Genomic DNA, 14,203 nt, shown 5'->3' with positions numbered 1-14,203 from the left:
CCTAAGATCGTCCCCTTCAACTCTCCAAACACCTGCCTTTCCCCAGGCTCTTCCACTTTCATTCTGCTGACACCTATCCTTTTTCTTCCTAAGCGCCTCCCCGCAGACTTCTGTCCGTCCGTCTGTCTCTCTGTTCCCCAAACTCCTCCCCCGTCTCCAGGCTCTGTAGGGTGAAGACAAAGAGCCATTCTTTAAATAGTAACTAGAGAACTCAAACAGGAAGCTTCTACCATTATTAAGCTCCCTGCTGCAACACAACGGTGGAGGACCAGCTACAACCCCTGCACACAGACTGGTCCTCTCCTTTCTCTAGGCCCGGAGTCCCGCGCCGCCCCTCCAGCGCACTTTTTCTCACGGCGCACTCCGCCCTTCCCTAAGCCCCTCCCCTTCTCTACCTAGGCCCCTCCCTTCACCACGCTCCTCCCCCACGCAGCACTCTGGCCCCGCCCCCTCCATCTGACCCTGGCCGGCCGCGGTAGGCGCGGCGCAGTGACCGTCCGGAGTGTGCGTCTCTCGCTGCAGGCGGCTACCGGCTCCGCTGCGGGAGCGAGGCGGCTGCGGCGATGGCGGTGGAGCGGGGCCGCCTGAGCTTCCCGGGCAGCGCCGGGGTGTTGAGCCGCCCAGTGCCCATGAACCTATTCGCCACCTGGGAGATCGACGGCTCCAGCCCCAGCTGTGTCCCCAGGTTAGCCCAGGGCCGAGCCGCCATCCCCAACCCTCCCGGGTTAGGCCTGCACGGGGGCAGCCCCCGGCTTGCGGCGGGCTGCATGCAACCCCCTTGGCGGTCCGGGTCCCGCCCCCGCCCCCAGGCCGGGCCGAACCTGCGGGCTTCCCGCCCACGCCGGGCAAAGAGGGGCAGCCCCTCGCAACCCCCTGCCCCCGGTTCTTCCTTCCCGCGGAGCCCCCTTCCCTACCTGCTCTGGGTCGGGTGGGGCCTGCAGGCCCCCCGTGAGAGCCCCGGGCGATTGTCCTGGCTGCCCTGCCCCGGGAGGGTGTCCCGTCGTATGGGGGGACCTACCCCACACCCCCTGCTAGGTGGGGAGAGCCTGGCTATGTTCAGGAGGTGGGGCCAAGCTCAGGGCTCGGATTCAGGCCCGGGCGTTCCGTTAGCCAGCACTGAGGTGGGGACCGCTCCTCAGGGCAGGCAGTGCCCCCCTCCTCCGCAGCCTGGCTTGTTCCCTCACAGACCCCTCAGCCCTAGGGCTGGTCTCGGGTATGTCCGCCCCCCATGCATATGTCCTGCCCCACCTCTGTACCCAGATGGTAGCCTGAGCCCCAGCTGTGTTCCCTAGACGTGTACCTGTGAGGTCTGTACCTGGAGGGAGTGTGTGGGGGAGGGGGGGGCCTAGGGTTAGGGTTGTGTGTCTGGAGGGACTGGGTGAGTGCCTTATGGGTGGACTGGAAAGGGCATTTCTTGTTGGTTAGGTGATAAGGCACATGAATTGACATAAACGGGCAGGGGAGGCTTGGTTTAGCTGGTGACATCCTGGCTTTGGGGACTGCATCTGTTGATTAAGCTTCTGTTTGCAAATTCCTCAATTTTTAATAGTACTTACCAGCATCTTCCCTTGTTACTACTTATTTACTCGTCTGGGTATTGGTTGTTCAAAAGTGAACTGGGATGGAGCATGAGAACAGCTTAAACTGTGTGAAGTGGGGCTTTGAGGTGGGTGGGATGATGGAGAAAGGGTGCGGGTGGGAGCTTAGCTGGGCAGCAGTGCACCTTACTTACATTGTCTCACTGGTCCCATTGTTTAGCCCTGACATCTCCTTCATGCTCCCCCAGCCCGGATAAACTTCTGTTGTCAGGGTTTTTGTGATCATAACAGAAGAAAAAACATAAAAGTAAACTTTCTAAATTCATATCAAGTCATGTTTTCTTGTTGCTAGAGACAAATCCTCAGCCTGGCTTTTTATGATAAAATTGACACAAAGTGGATGTGTACAATGGGCAGACAAGTTGATGGATGGAAGGCTGTGAACTAGCCATTCAGGGAACTGTGCCAGGCAGTAGCACTGGGAGGGGAGTCACTGGAGAATGCCCACTGCTGAGCTGTGCTCCCCAGACTCATGTCAATGTCTGTGCTCTCTTACCCCAGTACCCTTGAGATGTCTGAATGTGTTCAACCCCAGCCTTCTACGGTCAATCAGAATAGGACAAACTACAAGGTTAAGGGACTCCAGGAAATGAGGGGCATAGAATCTGGAGGTTGAACTCCCCAGCCCTGCTGGACAGCACAATTCCCTAGTTTCGACATCCTTTCCATTCCCTGGTGTGATTGCCTGCTTTTCATTTTTATTGCTGTTCACTCAGTAAAAAGAACTCTGGCTCCGTGTGCAGAGTAAACGGGTGTCCCAACTTCATTTGGCATTCCCCAACTTGGGGTAGATTAGCAGATAATTTCTGCTCTCTTTTCTGTCCATTTTTGGACCATTCTGGTTCTTTTCCCTACTTGTCTTGTCTCTTCTGTGTATCTTTCCTTTTCCTTACTTTGTCTTACATGTGTGTTGCAGACTCTGTACTCGCTCAAAGGCTACATGGTTGAGGGGCACCCATTAGTATTCCCTTAAATTGAGTAGAGAAGATTGGGTTGGTGGGCTACTGCCCTGTACATGTGAGATGCTCTCATGGCCACTTTCACTAGGGGCCAAATTGTGAGCAATGGTGAGCTTTCAAGTAACGGCCTGCTGCTTCACTTGAAGAGGGGCAGAATGTTTGCAGTGTGTGTGAGGGAGATTGGCAGCTTTCCCTATTAACTCTGACCCCTTCTTTTGCTTCTTGTATACCCCCTTCCTGAAATGAGTCTGCCACACTAGTTGAGAAATGCGCAAGTTTTTCATCAGTATCTTGTAACAGTTTTGTATGAATATATTCTAGCAGATGTCTTGGCTTCTGGTAGTCAGGCTGAAAGTGCATTTCCATTCTAATAGCCTCTTTTCACTTGCTCACAACTCTCCAAACTTTCCGGGCTGATATTTCCATGCTTGGTATCTGCCCAAAGGTGAGTATATTTGAATGTTTGAGCAAGATCCCTTTATTTGTCTTCTAGTTTGTAGGAAAAAATATTCTCCCTCCCCCCCCCCTTTTTTTTTTTTTTTTTTTTGCAGGGTCACACCAAAAACTACTGAGGTTTGGCAGGTGACAGCGACAAGAGTTCTTGAAGTGCTACCGTCTTTGCTTGGTTTAGAGGAAAATAAATAAATATAGGAGTGAAATCACCAAATGTGCCCAGTAATCTAACATTTTAGCAGACACCCCAACAAGCTCTGTACCTTTTGTGACTTTAAAGTGTGTTGCCAGGTTTCTAGTGTGACAGTTTGCATGAGGGTGATCATCACTATTTCAGTTAACCACACAGAACAAAACCCTTCAAATCCCTACTTTAACATCAGGAACTGGAGGAGATTGTGGGGAACTGGGAGAAATTGTAGTTCCCACAATTATAAGAGACCTCCACAATTCTGGTTACATTCTGCAAATTAAACTCTGAAAAAATTTTTCTCTTGCAGCAAACATCCAATCTATTTATGTACATGGTTATTCTGCTTTTATAACCCAGCCTTCTAAAAAAAATAAAAGCAGCAATAAAAAGATATTCCACTCTATCACACACCCTAATTACCTCAAGGAGGTGTGTATTTCAAATGGTGACTGGGATTAGTTGGTGGTTAACATCACTAGAGACAATTTTTATTTATAAAAAACCCAAACAAATAAAATACGAAGTGAGGGCTGGGAGGAAGGCTAAATTTGGCTGGGTGGAGGTTCGTGATGCCTGGGGGACTGATGGAGGTAGCTGCAGAAAGCTGGGCATAAGGAAACTTGAATTTGTGTGTGTGGAACTGGGGTTTGAGGGAACCTGCATTGTGGGAGTGTCTGGGGATAGCTGGGAAGGAAACTGGATTTGTGAGTGTCTGGGGATAGAAGCCATAGGGCACGTTGTGAAACCTAGTGGGTATCTAAGGACTGGGGGCAACTGAGACCTGTTTGGTGGTTGATGCTGGGTGTGGGAATCTGGTTCCCCCTCTTCCCCCCCCCCCCCACACCTGTCCCTGCTGCCTCCTTCCTGTGGTAGCTGTCACTGCCTGCTCCTCCTGGTTGCTGTTTCCAGGTCCAGCAGGGGGAGCAGCAGACAGAAGCCGCTTGGCTGCATGCTCCCCCCCGGGTGCCACAGCGGCCTCTGGTGACCGAACCACAATTGCCGGATGTTCCTGCAGCCCAGTTGGATGCAGAATATTCAGTCTGGGCCATGACAATGCGTGTCAGCCTGCAGGTGTGAGTATTGTGTGAGACGCATGACACTTGGCAGGCCTGCAAAATGCAGTAGACTAATAAAACACTGAGTGCACAGCCAAAACTAAGTCAGAAAATTGAAAAGTTGAGGTTCCTACAGAAACATTAGTTTGGTGTCAGTGCATCCGTATCTTATGCTGCACATTTTAGACAAACAATAATATGCAGTTAACCAGAAATAGAAAATATAATATATATATAAAATATATATAAAATGCTGCTATGTTAAGTTGCTCAGTGAACCTTTATTAGCCTTTCCTGGCTGTTTTAACTCTACCTGCTAACATTACATCAGACTACTGTTTTGCATTTCATTATATGTGGTGCAGGTGTTACCTAAGAACACGAAGGTGTCTGTGATTGGAGAGGTCAAGATATTTAAAAAAGGAGCACTAAAGTTACTTTCCTAAGACTATATTTAACTTTAGGTACTCATCTTTGGAACTGTTGACCACGAATATTGCAAGTATCACCTCCTGGGATGCAGGAATGTCCTTGAGACATGCTATAATCAAATAAAAAGTTGACATTAGAAGACACAGTATACTCGATATGAGAATGAGAGCTCCCTCTTCAAGCAGACATCTGTGAAAACATGGAGGAGAGTGGAGAGGAAAATGGGCTTGGTGTGTGGTCAGGTATTTTCCTTGGGATTTTCATTGGCTGCAATTTTTCTTCTATACGCCTGTTGACTTTTAAGACTCTTCAAACACCGGTGCTTTGAACTCAGCAAAAAGTCAGAGAAGGGGTGGAATATGCAGGAGGATCATGCTCTGGGAGGGAGCATTTCCTTCCCTTTTTAAAAGTTAGGTTAGTGTAGCATGAGAAATCTCTAGAGACATTTGTTTCGATTTCAGAGACATTCCTACCCTTTTGGCATACAGTGATAGAGGGGAGCAGTGATTGGAGCAGCAAGTGCTTGCTTATTGGAATACGTAATTGGGGCTAAGTGCCTGCAGTTATTTTTTTCTTAACACACACATACACACGCACGCACTGGGGAATGTGACATATTTTGGAATGCTCTTGTGGACAAGAGCTTGCCAGTAAAGGAAATAAAAGGCAGTGGTTTCATTCAGTGAATTGCCCTGTGTAGCCGGTATGAAGCCTTGAGTGTTGTGGGTGGACTGGTAGACGGAGAGTTGATTGACTGGAATGCTTTGCTCCTTTTGTCCAGTTGATGGCCAATTAGCAGACTTTGTGGTGGATAATGTATGAAATATCACAAGGATGAGAGAAAGATCTCCTTCTAGTTTTGATTTACTGGAAGTCCAGCCAGTTCATGTGGACTTAATAAAAGTTGAAGTACTAAGTATCTAGTTGCTTTAGGGGGAGAAATGTTGTCAGAGGCCACATTTAGTTTGTGAAAAATAGTGGCAAAGAACCATAGTTTTCTTCAGTGACACATTGCTCAGTTAAATCTTCATGTTTCCTGTGCTTGATTTTTTGTGCATTAGGTAGAAGGGATTGTGGTTTCTCTCTGAAAGAAAGATCAGCTTCTTTGTGTAATAAATGATTTGATGTGCTTATTCTTCTGTTGATGTCAGCTTTTTTTTTTTTAAGTACTTTGTGGACAGTTGTTGCTGTATGCATAAAAGTACTTCTGTGGTATTAGCGACCATAATACCTCAGTCATGCAGAGCAGGCTGTTGATACCACTCCATCAAAACCATATGCTGCAGTTAGGCTACGTAGTTTTAACATTTCTGGATTTTAGCCCTCTGGCTTCCCACCCATCTGATAGTGACAGGCACAGCTTTCCTTTATGTATATAGTAGGTTTCTTGGGTCTGATTTTAGAGGAACTGAGTATGTGCAGCACCCATTGCCTTAAATTGGAGTTGTGGGTAATCAGCTTCTCAGAAAATCAAGTTCCTTGTTTCAGTCATTGCAATCACATCACTGGTGTTACCTTATCAACAAAGAGTCTGACAAGTATATTTCAGAAGACAGAAGCTGTCTACCTGTTTCTTCCCAGTAGTCTCACTCTTGTGCAATGAACTGCTGTTCTTAGAGGAAGGATATATTGCATAACATTTCCTCTAAAACTTTTAAAAAATGATTTAAAGAAAAGAAACTAGAGTTGTATGTTTCTCGAATTATGGTGCTGGTTCAAGAGGCAGCGTGGTCAAGTTGTCCGAAGACTTTTAATTCCGAGTTTGCCACTGACTTGTATGATTTTAGTTAACTGCTCCTGCCTCAGTTTCCCCAATCTGAAAAATGGAGAATAATTGGTTACAGTTTGCAAACTGCTTTGAAGGTGCTGTGTAAGTTGGCTATTCTACAATGGTGAATGTGACAACCTCCCATTCTGAGAGAACATTTTGAGGCCCTAACACTGGGATATTGAGGGGGATGGTTGGGTAAGTGAAGGAGGTGGTCTCAAGACTGTAAGAGACTGTCTTGCTAAGTGATCTCCAGAATAAAAAATGTGGATGGATTAATGCTTTCATCCATGACAAGGTTTGCATTAGGCTATTGATCTGTTTCTAGGATGCTTGAAAGCACTCAAACTTAGGTCTCACAACATACATCTTATTGTGGCAAGTGTGTTTCCTCATACATGATTGGGAGAAACCAAGGAACCAAACTGAATAGAGCTCAGAAGTCCACGTTATAAATAAGTTGAGATTTCTATGTTCATCAGTGTAGTGTCTGAGCACTTCAATGTTAACTTTCCTTCAACACACACAAGAGGCAGTGAAATATTATCTCCATTTTGCAGATAAAGATCTGAGGGACAGAAAGGAGAAGTGACTTGCTCAAGGTCATCCAAGAAACTTTTGGTGAAGGTGGGAATAGAACTGAGTTAGCCCAGTGCCTTAAGCCGAAGACCAGCTTCAGCTGATCATGGGTGACTGGGGTGAAGGAAAGCAAAAACTTGACGGTTAGGAAGAAAGATCAGAGGGAAAATATGTAGCTTCTAAACCTAGTCACTCCACATATAGTCTGTGCTTGAAGAGGAACTGTAGCCCAACAAATGAGTAAGAAGCAAATGCTGAAAACTTTTCAGAGTGCCATTTTGATTATGTTCCTCTGTAAACCCTGATCTGTATTTTCTAAATGCATCTCATAGTTTGCCTTTGCATGGGAAGTTGGCCTGTTAGTCTGCTTATTTGCATCATGGGCCAAATTCTGCCACTCTTATGACTGACCTTTTTGGGAGGGTAGTTCCTATGGAATTAATGACCATCTGCCAAATTATGCTGCATTGCCAGGCCTGCTGTTATCCTCAGTCTTTCTCTTAGCTTTAGTGAAAATCCTGGACTGAGGAATTCCTCTGGGACTCTAGCAAATCTTCCATTTTTTTTTATGAAGCTGGGATCAGAAGAAAAAGAGGGTGTGGAGAATTGGAGGAGAATTTGAGCATTGGGAGACAAGCAAGCTTGGATAGGGTAGGTGTTAGTTTACTTGCCCACGTTTTCTCCCTCCCTGAAAGCTATTGCAATTGTTATCCAGTCTTTACTGTCTTCTCCGGCTTTCAGTATAGCATGCATTGCTGTTGTCATTTGGCTGATAAATTCCATTTCTCAAGCAGTGGTGTGGGATTTATAGTCCAAATGGATCTTAATGCAGACAATAAGTGGCTTAAATCTAATTGAAAGTGATAACATGAAGCTCCTCTCGTAGTGAGGTTTAATTGAATTACAGTAATGTACAGTAATTATGTGGAGACTTGCAGGGCATGGAGCCAGTTTCACCATGAGAGAATGGAACCTCACTAGTTGCTAGCTTGTTTATTGAAAATTGGGTAGTCATCTAGAGAATTGGCTGATAGGTAAATAAACAAGTGACACTAGTTGCTGGGAGACTTTGGAAACTACTTGGTCCATCTTTGAGTGTTGCATAGATCCCCCTCTTGGGATGAGTGCATCCATCTGCACAGATAAACCAGTGGGAAACAGTGGCTGTTAAGGGCTGCAAGTGTGCCTTATATTTAGCTACACTTGTGAGTTGCAGCACTGTAACTCACTCCCTGTCCACACTGGCAAGGCATTTGCAGCGCTGTATCTCCGTGGTTGCAGCGCTGCATGTACTCGATGTCCCCGAGAGGAATAGCGTGTATTGCGCTGCCGCTGCGGCGCCAGTGTGGCCGCCCAATGCGCTGTGACTGGCCTCCAGAAGTATTTGGCAATATCCCACAATGCCTGTTCTAGCCACTCTGGTCATCAGTTCAAACTCTACTGCGCTGGCCTCAGGTAACCAACCATGAGACCCACCCTTTACATTCCCCGGGAATTTTAAAAATCCCCTTCCTGTTTGCTCAGCCCGGCATGGCTTGGAGCGCTATCAGCAAATCTTTCCAGGTGACCATGCCTCCATGCGCCAAGCGAGCCCCAGCATGGAGCACTGGCGAGTTGCTGGACCTCATCAGTGTTTGGGGGGAGGAAGCTGTACAATCCCAGCTGCGCTCCAGCCGTAGGAATTACGATACCTTCGGGAAGGTATCAAAGGACATGATGGAAAGGGGCCATGACCGGGACGCCCTGCAGTGCAGGATTAAAGTGAAGGAGCTGCGGCGTGCCTACCGTAAAGTCTGCGACGCAAGTGGCCGCTCGGGTGCTCCCCCTGCGATCTGCCGATTCTACAAAGAGCTGGATGCGATACTTGGGGTTAACCCCACCTCCACTCCGAGCACCACCATGGACACTTCAGAGCTGGGGGGGGGGCGGGGGCGAGGAGGAGGAAAACGGGAGTGAGGGTGGTGGGCCGGATGGAGACACCCCGGAATCCCTGGAGCCATGCAGCCAGGAGCTCTTCTCGAGCCAGGAGGAAGGTAGCCAGTCGCAGCGGCCGGTACTTGGTGGAGGGCAAACAGAAGAGCAGGTTCCTGGTAAGCGGTTGTTTTTTTTCGGGAAGGAATTTTTTCGGTGTGGGCTCTTTGGGAGAGGAGGGTTAGGCATGCTTGCTTAGATGCGGAATAGTGCATTGATGTGGTTTATCACATCGCGGTAATCGGCCTCAGTAATCTCCGCGAATGTCTCATCCAGAACGTGTGCAATGCGCTTGCGCAGGTTTATCGGGAGAGCCACCGTGGTCCTTGTCCCATCCAGGCTAACGTGTCTGCGCTACTGTGCCGCGAGGGGCGGGGGGACCATTGCTGCACACAGGCAAGCTGCATATGGGCCAGGGCGGAAGCCGCATTGCAGTAGAAGACCCTCCCTTGCTTCCCAGGTCACCCTCAGCAGCGAGATATCGTCCAGGATGAACTCCTGTGGAAAATGTTGAGACAGTGTTCAATGTAGGTGCACCCTGCAGCTGTAGGCTCACCCCAAGGCACAGAAACCCAGAGGCCAGTGCAGCCCTGAAACAATCAGTCCTCCTTACTCACCATTTTGAGGCTCCCGTGGGATGTGTGTGCTCTGTTTCGGACGGGAAAATTATGCTATTGTGTATACCCTGTGTGTTTTTTACTCCTTAAGTACGGGGAGAATCATTACTCTGTCTGGTATAAACAATGCTGCCTATGTTAAATGTTGCATATTGCCTATACAGCTGCATCAACCTTGAGACCTCTTATCGCCTGCTCAGAGACCGCAAAGACTCAGGAAGAGACCGCGAAAAAGCAAAGACGACGTGCTGCAAGAAGTGATGCAGCAATCTATTAAAGAGAATGAGAAAGCACAGAACTGGAGGGAGAGAGAAAGCAGGATCCGCCAGGAAAACGCAGAGCACCGGCAGCAAAGCACGGATCGGCTCATAAGCATCCTGGAGCACCAAGCAGACGCTATCCAGGAGCTCGTAGCCATGCAGAAGGAGCAGTACCGCAAACGCCGCCGCCCCCCCTACAGCCCTTGTCCCAAAACTCTTTCCGTTGTGCCCCACTGTCACCTCCAACCCCCTTTCCCCAACTTCCGTATTCTTCACTCCACCAGCTGCCTCCAACACCAGTATCTTCACCACCCATCCCTGAAAACCACGACCCTTACCCTCTGCACTCAACCCCCATCACCATGCAGTATAGCTATCCTGAAGTGCAGCACTCGCTGCACAGCACACCAGACAAGACATAAGCGAATCTGTGATTGTACCATTCCCCACTCCACCCCCTTGTTTCACTTCAATAAATATTTTTTTTTTCTTTTCAATAAATGGATTTTTTGGCTTTGAAAACATTCTTTATTATTGCATACAGTAAAAGACTCCTTAGCCCAGGAAATAAACAGGCACTGCAAGTCTGCTTAGCAAACAGTGATTCCTAAAGATTGGAACTACTGCACTTCACTCCCGTGCAGAGCACCAGATATCACTGCTGGTTTTCAGCCTCAAATTGTTCCCTCAAGGCATCCATAATCCTTGCAGCCCCGGGCTGGGCCCCTGTAATAGCCTTGCTCTCTGGCTGTGCAAATTCAGCCTCCAGGTGTTCAACCTTGGAGGTCCATGCCTGAGTGAAACTTTCACCCTTCCCTTCACAAATATTATGGAGGGCACAGCATGCGGATATAACCGCGGGGATGCTGTTTTTGGCCAAGTCCAGCTTCCCATACAGAGATCACCAGCGGCCCTTTAAACGGCCAAAGGCACACTCCACAGTCATTCGGCACTGGCTCAGCTTGTAGTTGAACCGTTCCTTGCTGCTGTCAAAGCTCCCTGTGTAGGGTTTCACGAGCCACGGCATTAATGGGTAAGCGGGATCGCCAAGGATCACAATGGGCATTTTGACTTCCCCTACCGTGATCTTCCGCTCTGGGGAAAGAAGTCCCGGCCTGCATCTTCCTGAACAGCCAAGTGTTCTGAAAGATGCGTGCGTCATACACCTTTCTGGGCCAGAATGCGTTAATGTCAATGAAACGCCCATGGTGATTCACAAGTACTTGGAGAACCATAGAGAAATACCTCTTCCAATTAACATACTTGGAGGCTAGGTGGGCTGGTGCCAGAATTGGAATATGCATGCCATCTATTACCCCTCCGCAGTTAGGGAAACCTATTTGTGCAAAGCCATCCACAATGTCCTGCACGTTACCCAGAGTCACGGTTCTTCTGAGCAGAATGCGATTAATGGCCCTGCAAACAGGCATCAACACGATTCTAACAGTCGACTTTCCCACTCCAAACTGGTTAGCAACCCATCCGTAGTGGTCTGGAGTTGCCAGCTTCCAGATTGCAATAGCCACCCACTTCTCCACTGTCAAGGCAGCTCTCAATCTTGTGTCCTTGCGCCGCAGGGTGGGGGCGAGCTCCTCACACAGTCCCATGAAAGTGGCTTTTCTCATTCAAAAGTTCTGCAGCCGCTGCTTGTCACCCCAGACTTCCATGACGATGTGATCCCACCACTCGGTGCTTGTTTCCTGAGCCCAAAAGTGGCTTTCCACGGTGCTGAGCATGTCCGTGAACGCCACAAGCAATTTCACGTCGTACGTGTTACGCTGCTCGATAGCATCGTCGGACTCCTCACTCTCACTGTCACTTTGGATCTTAAGGAATAGTTCGACAGCCAAACGTGATGTGCTGGCGAGATAAGTCAGCATATGCCTCAGCAGTTTGGGCTCCATTTCCCGCAGACAACAGATTGCGCTGCACAGAAACCATTGAAAGATGGCGCCAAAGGTGGATGGAAACAAAGGGATTTCTGGAATGTGAAGCGATGCATCACAGGGCGTTGGGACAGGACCCAGAATGCCCCGCACCCACGCCCCCTTCCCACAACCCACGGCGCCAGAATGGGAAGAGGTGCTCTGTGGGATAGTTGGCCATAATGCACCACTCCTAATGGTGCAGCAAATGCTGCAAATGTGGCCACGACAATGTGCTGGGCAGCTGTCAGTGTGGCCTACTCAGCTGTACGAAGTCAGGTGTAACTCACAGCGCTGTACATCTGCAAGTGTAGCCAAGGCCTATGGATACCAGTGTTTAGAAATGAAGGTACGAGTAACCACTTCCTCTGCTGTTCATGAGTTGGAAACAGTGAGTCAGGATCTCCATCTCACCCAACTATTTCAGCCTTTCTTTGAAAAACTACCTAGCAAACTCATAGCAGCTCATTCCACACTTTTGAGTGTCTTATCTAGATCAGAGCCATGCCATGGTAGCTGTGCGGTGACCAGCTTGGCTGCTCATTCTCTCTCTTACCCAGTTGTTGCCAGTCAGAATTCCAGGCTTTAAATGCTTTTTGCTTGCAGGACAGATGTCTGTTTCAGATCAGCAAGTCCAAAGCTTTTTACGTCTTTGTGCCATATATTTGACTGGGAATGATATTAATTGTGCAGCCTTTTCTCGAGGTGTTTGGCGGGATAAAGACATTGGTCCGTCTGTTCCTTCTTGAGGCATTAAAGGTCAGTGCAACTGTTGTGGAACAAACCAAGACTGGCTTATTTCAGCTCCTTTGGTGCAAAAATGGGGAGAGAAGCATGCATTATAATAGGGTGATAGCACAGCTATAGTTATTTGTATTACCGTAGTGCCTAGGAGCCCTAGTCTTGGGTCAGGATTCCATGATGCTAGGCGCTGTACAGACGCAGAACAAGAAAGCAATCCCTGACCCAAAGAGCTTACAGTCTAAGTATAAGACAAGAGATAAATACAGACCAACATGAAAAATACAAGGAACAATGAGACAATATGGTCAGCAAGGGAGGCTATGGTCTCCGCACACCAGGAGCCTAACCATTGTCAATGTTTTTCTAGGTATCACCAGGGCCATCCCTAGCCAGTTGGGTGCCCTAGGCAGCCCCCCTGAGGGGGTGCTGTGTGGGGCCCCAGGCTGCCTCCTTCCCCCAGGATCTGGGAGGCAAGAGCTGTGGGGGGCCACTTTGGGGGGCCCCACAGGCCCAGAGTGGCCCAGGAGATTAGCAGGGGGCCAGGAGCAGCACGCTCCGCTTCCCTCGTCCCAGCCCCAGCTGTGTCACTCGGGGGAGGTGGCTTGGGGGAAAGGACCCCCCCACACACACTCACTGGCAGTGGCAGGAAACAGAGCAGCCCAGCCCCAGCCTGCTCTAATCCGCCAGCTCCCAGCCACAGCGCTCCGCTTCCCGCCTCTGGTGAGAGCCGGGGGCGGTCCTTTCCCCAACCCGAGCAACATGGCTGGGGCCGGGGCTGCATCTCTATGCTTCCCGCAGCCAGTGAGTGCGGGGGACAATCCTTTCCCCGCACTCACAGGCAGAGGGAAGCGGAGCGCCGTGGCTGGGAGCTGGCAGAGTAGAGCGGGCTGGGGATGGGTTGCTTCGCTTCCTGCTGCTGCCGGTGAGTGCGGGGTCGCTGGGGGAAGAGGTGGAATGGGAGTGGGCCGGGGCAGAGCAGGGGGGAAGGGTAAGAGGCAGGGTGGAGGGAGTTGTCCGGGGCCCCACCCCGCCAGGGACGACCCTGCCCCTTGCAAGGGGGGCCGGCTGAGGGATAGGGCTGGTCGCCAGGGCTGGTGCTGCCGCGTATGTAGCACGCAGTTGCCTAGGCTAGGGCACCATGAAATTTGGGGCAATTTGGTGCCCTAAATTTCATGGTGCCCTACGCAGCTGCTTATGCTGTGTATGTTTAAGGACAGCCCTGGGCATCATGCTAAAGTGTTCTGAAGAGGGATTTGAAGGAGGATGAGTTATGGGCAGCTTCTCTCAGGCATGGGGGGCAGCATAAGAGAAAGTATGAAGGTGGTTGTTTGAAAATTTAACAAGTGGGCAATAGAGGCTGATCTAAAGCAGGAGTCAAGGGATTCAAGGGGGTGGGAGGACATGGTCAAAGTGATGGGCTTTGAAAATGATCTTTGCAGCAGTATTCTGAATGGATACAAGCAAGCCAAGACTTCATTGGTCAACTAAGGAAAGAAGAATGTTGCTCTAATTGAAAAGCAAGATGAGAGGCTGGACAAGGGTTTTAGCTGTGTGGATGGATAGGAAATGCTGTGTCTGAGACGTCGTGCAGAAAGAATCAGTAGGGCTTAGACATAGTTTGGATGTGAGGTCCTACAGAAAGTTCCTAG

The 14,203-nt window shown here is 49.3% G+C and overlaps 1 protein-coding gene across 2 annotated transcripts in view; it reads left to right on the top strand.

Annotated features, from left to right (window-relative positions):
* The first annotated feature begins 464 nt into the window (after window positions 1-464).
* PACS2 (phosphofurin acidic cluster sorting protein 2) overlaps window positions 465-14,203 on the top strand; it is a 188,045-nt gene continuing 174,306 nt past the window's right edge. For both annotated transcript variants that reach the window (XM_034778929.1, XM_034778930.1), the window contains exon 1: window positions 465-685. In XM_034778929.1, the coding sequence (XP_034634820.1) occupies window positions 564-685 (122 nt within the window). In that variant the 5' untranslated portion in view covers window positions 465-563. The remainder of the gene's footprint in view (window positions 686-14,203) is intronic.

Source organism: Trachemys scripta, chromosome 8 (assembly GCF_013100865.1).
Source record: "Trachemys scripta elegans isolate TJP31775 chromosome 8, CAS_Tse_1.0, whole genome shotgun sequence".
Lineage (NCBI taxonomy): Eukaryota > Metazoa > Chordata > Testudines > Emydidae > Trachemys > Trachemys scripta.
Note: the sequence above shows the minus strand (reverse complement) of the source record. Positions and strands in the feature narration are given on the sequence as shown.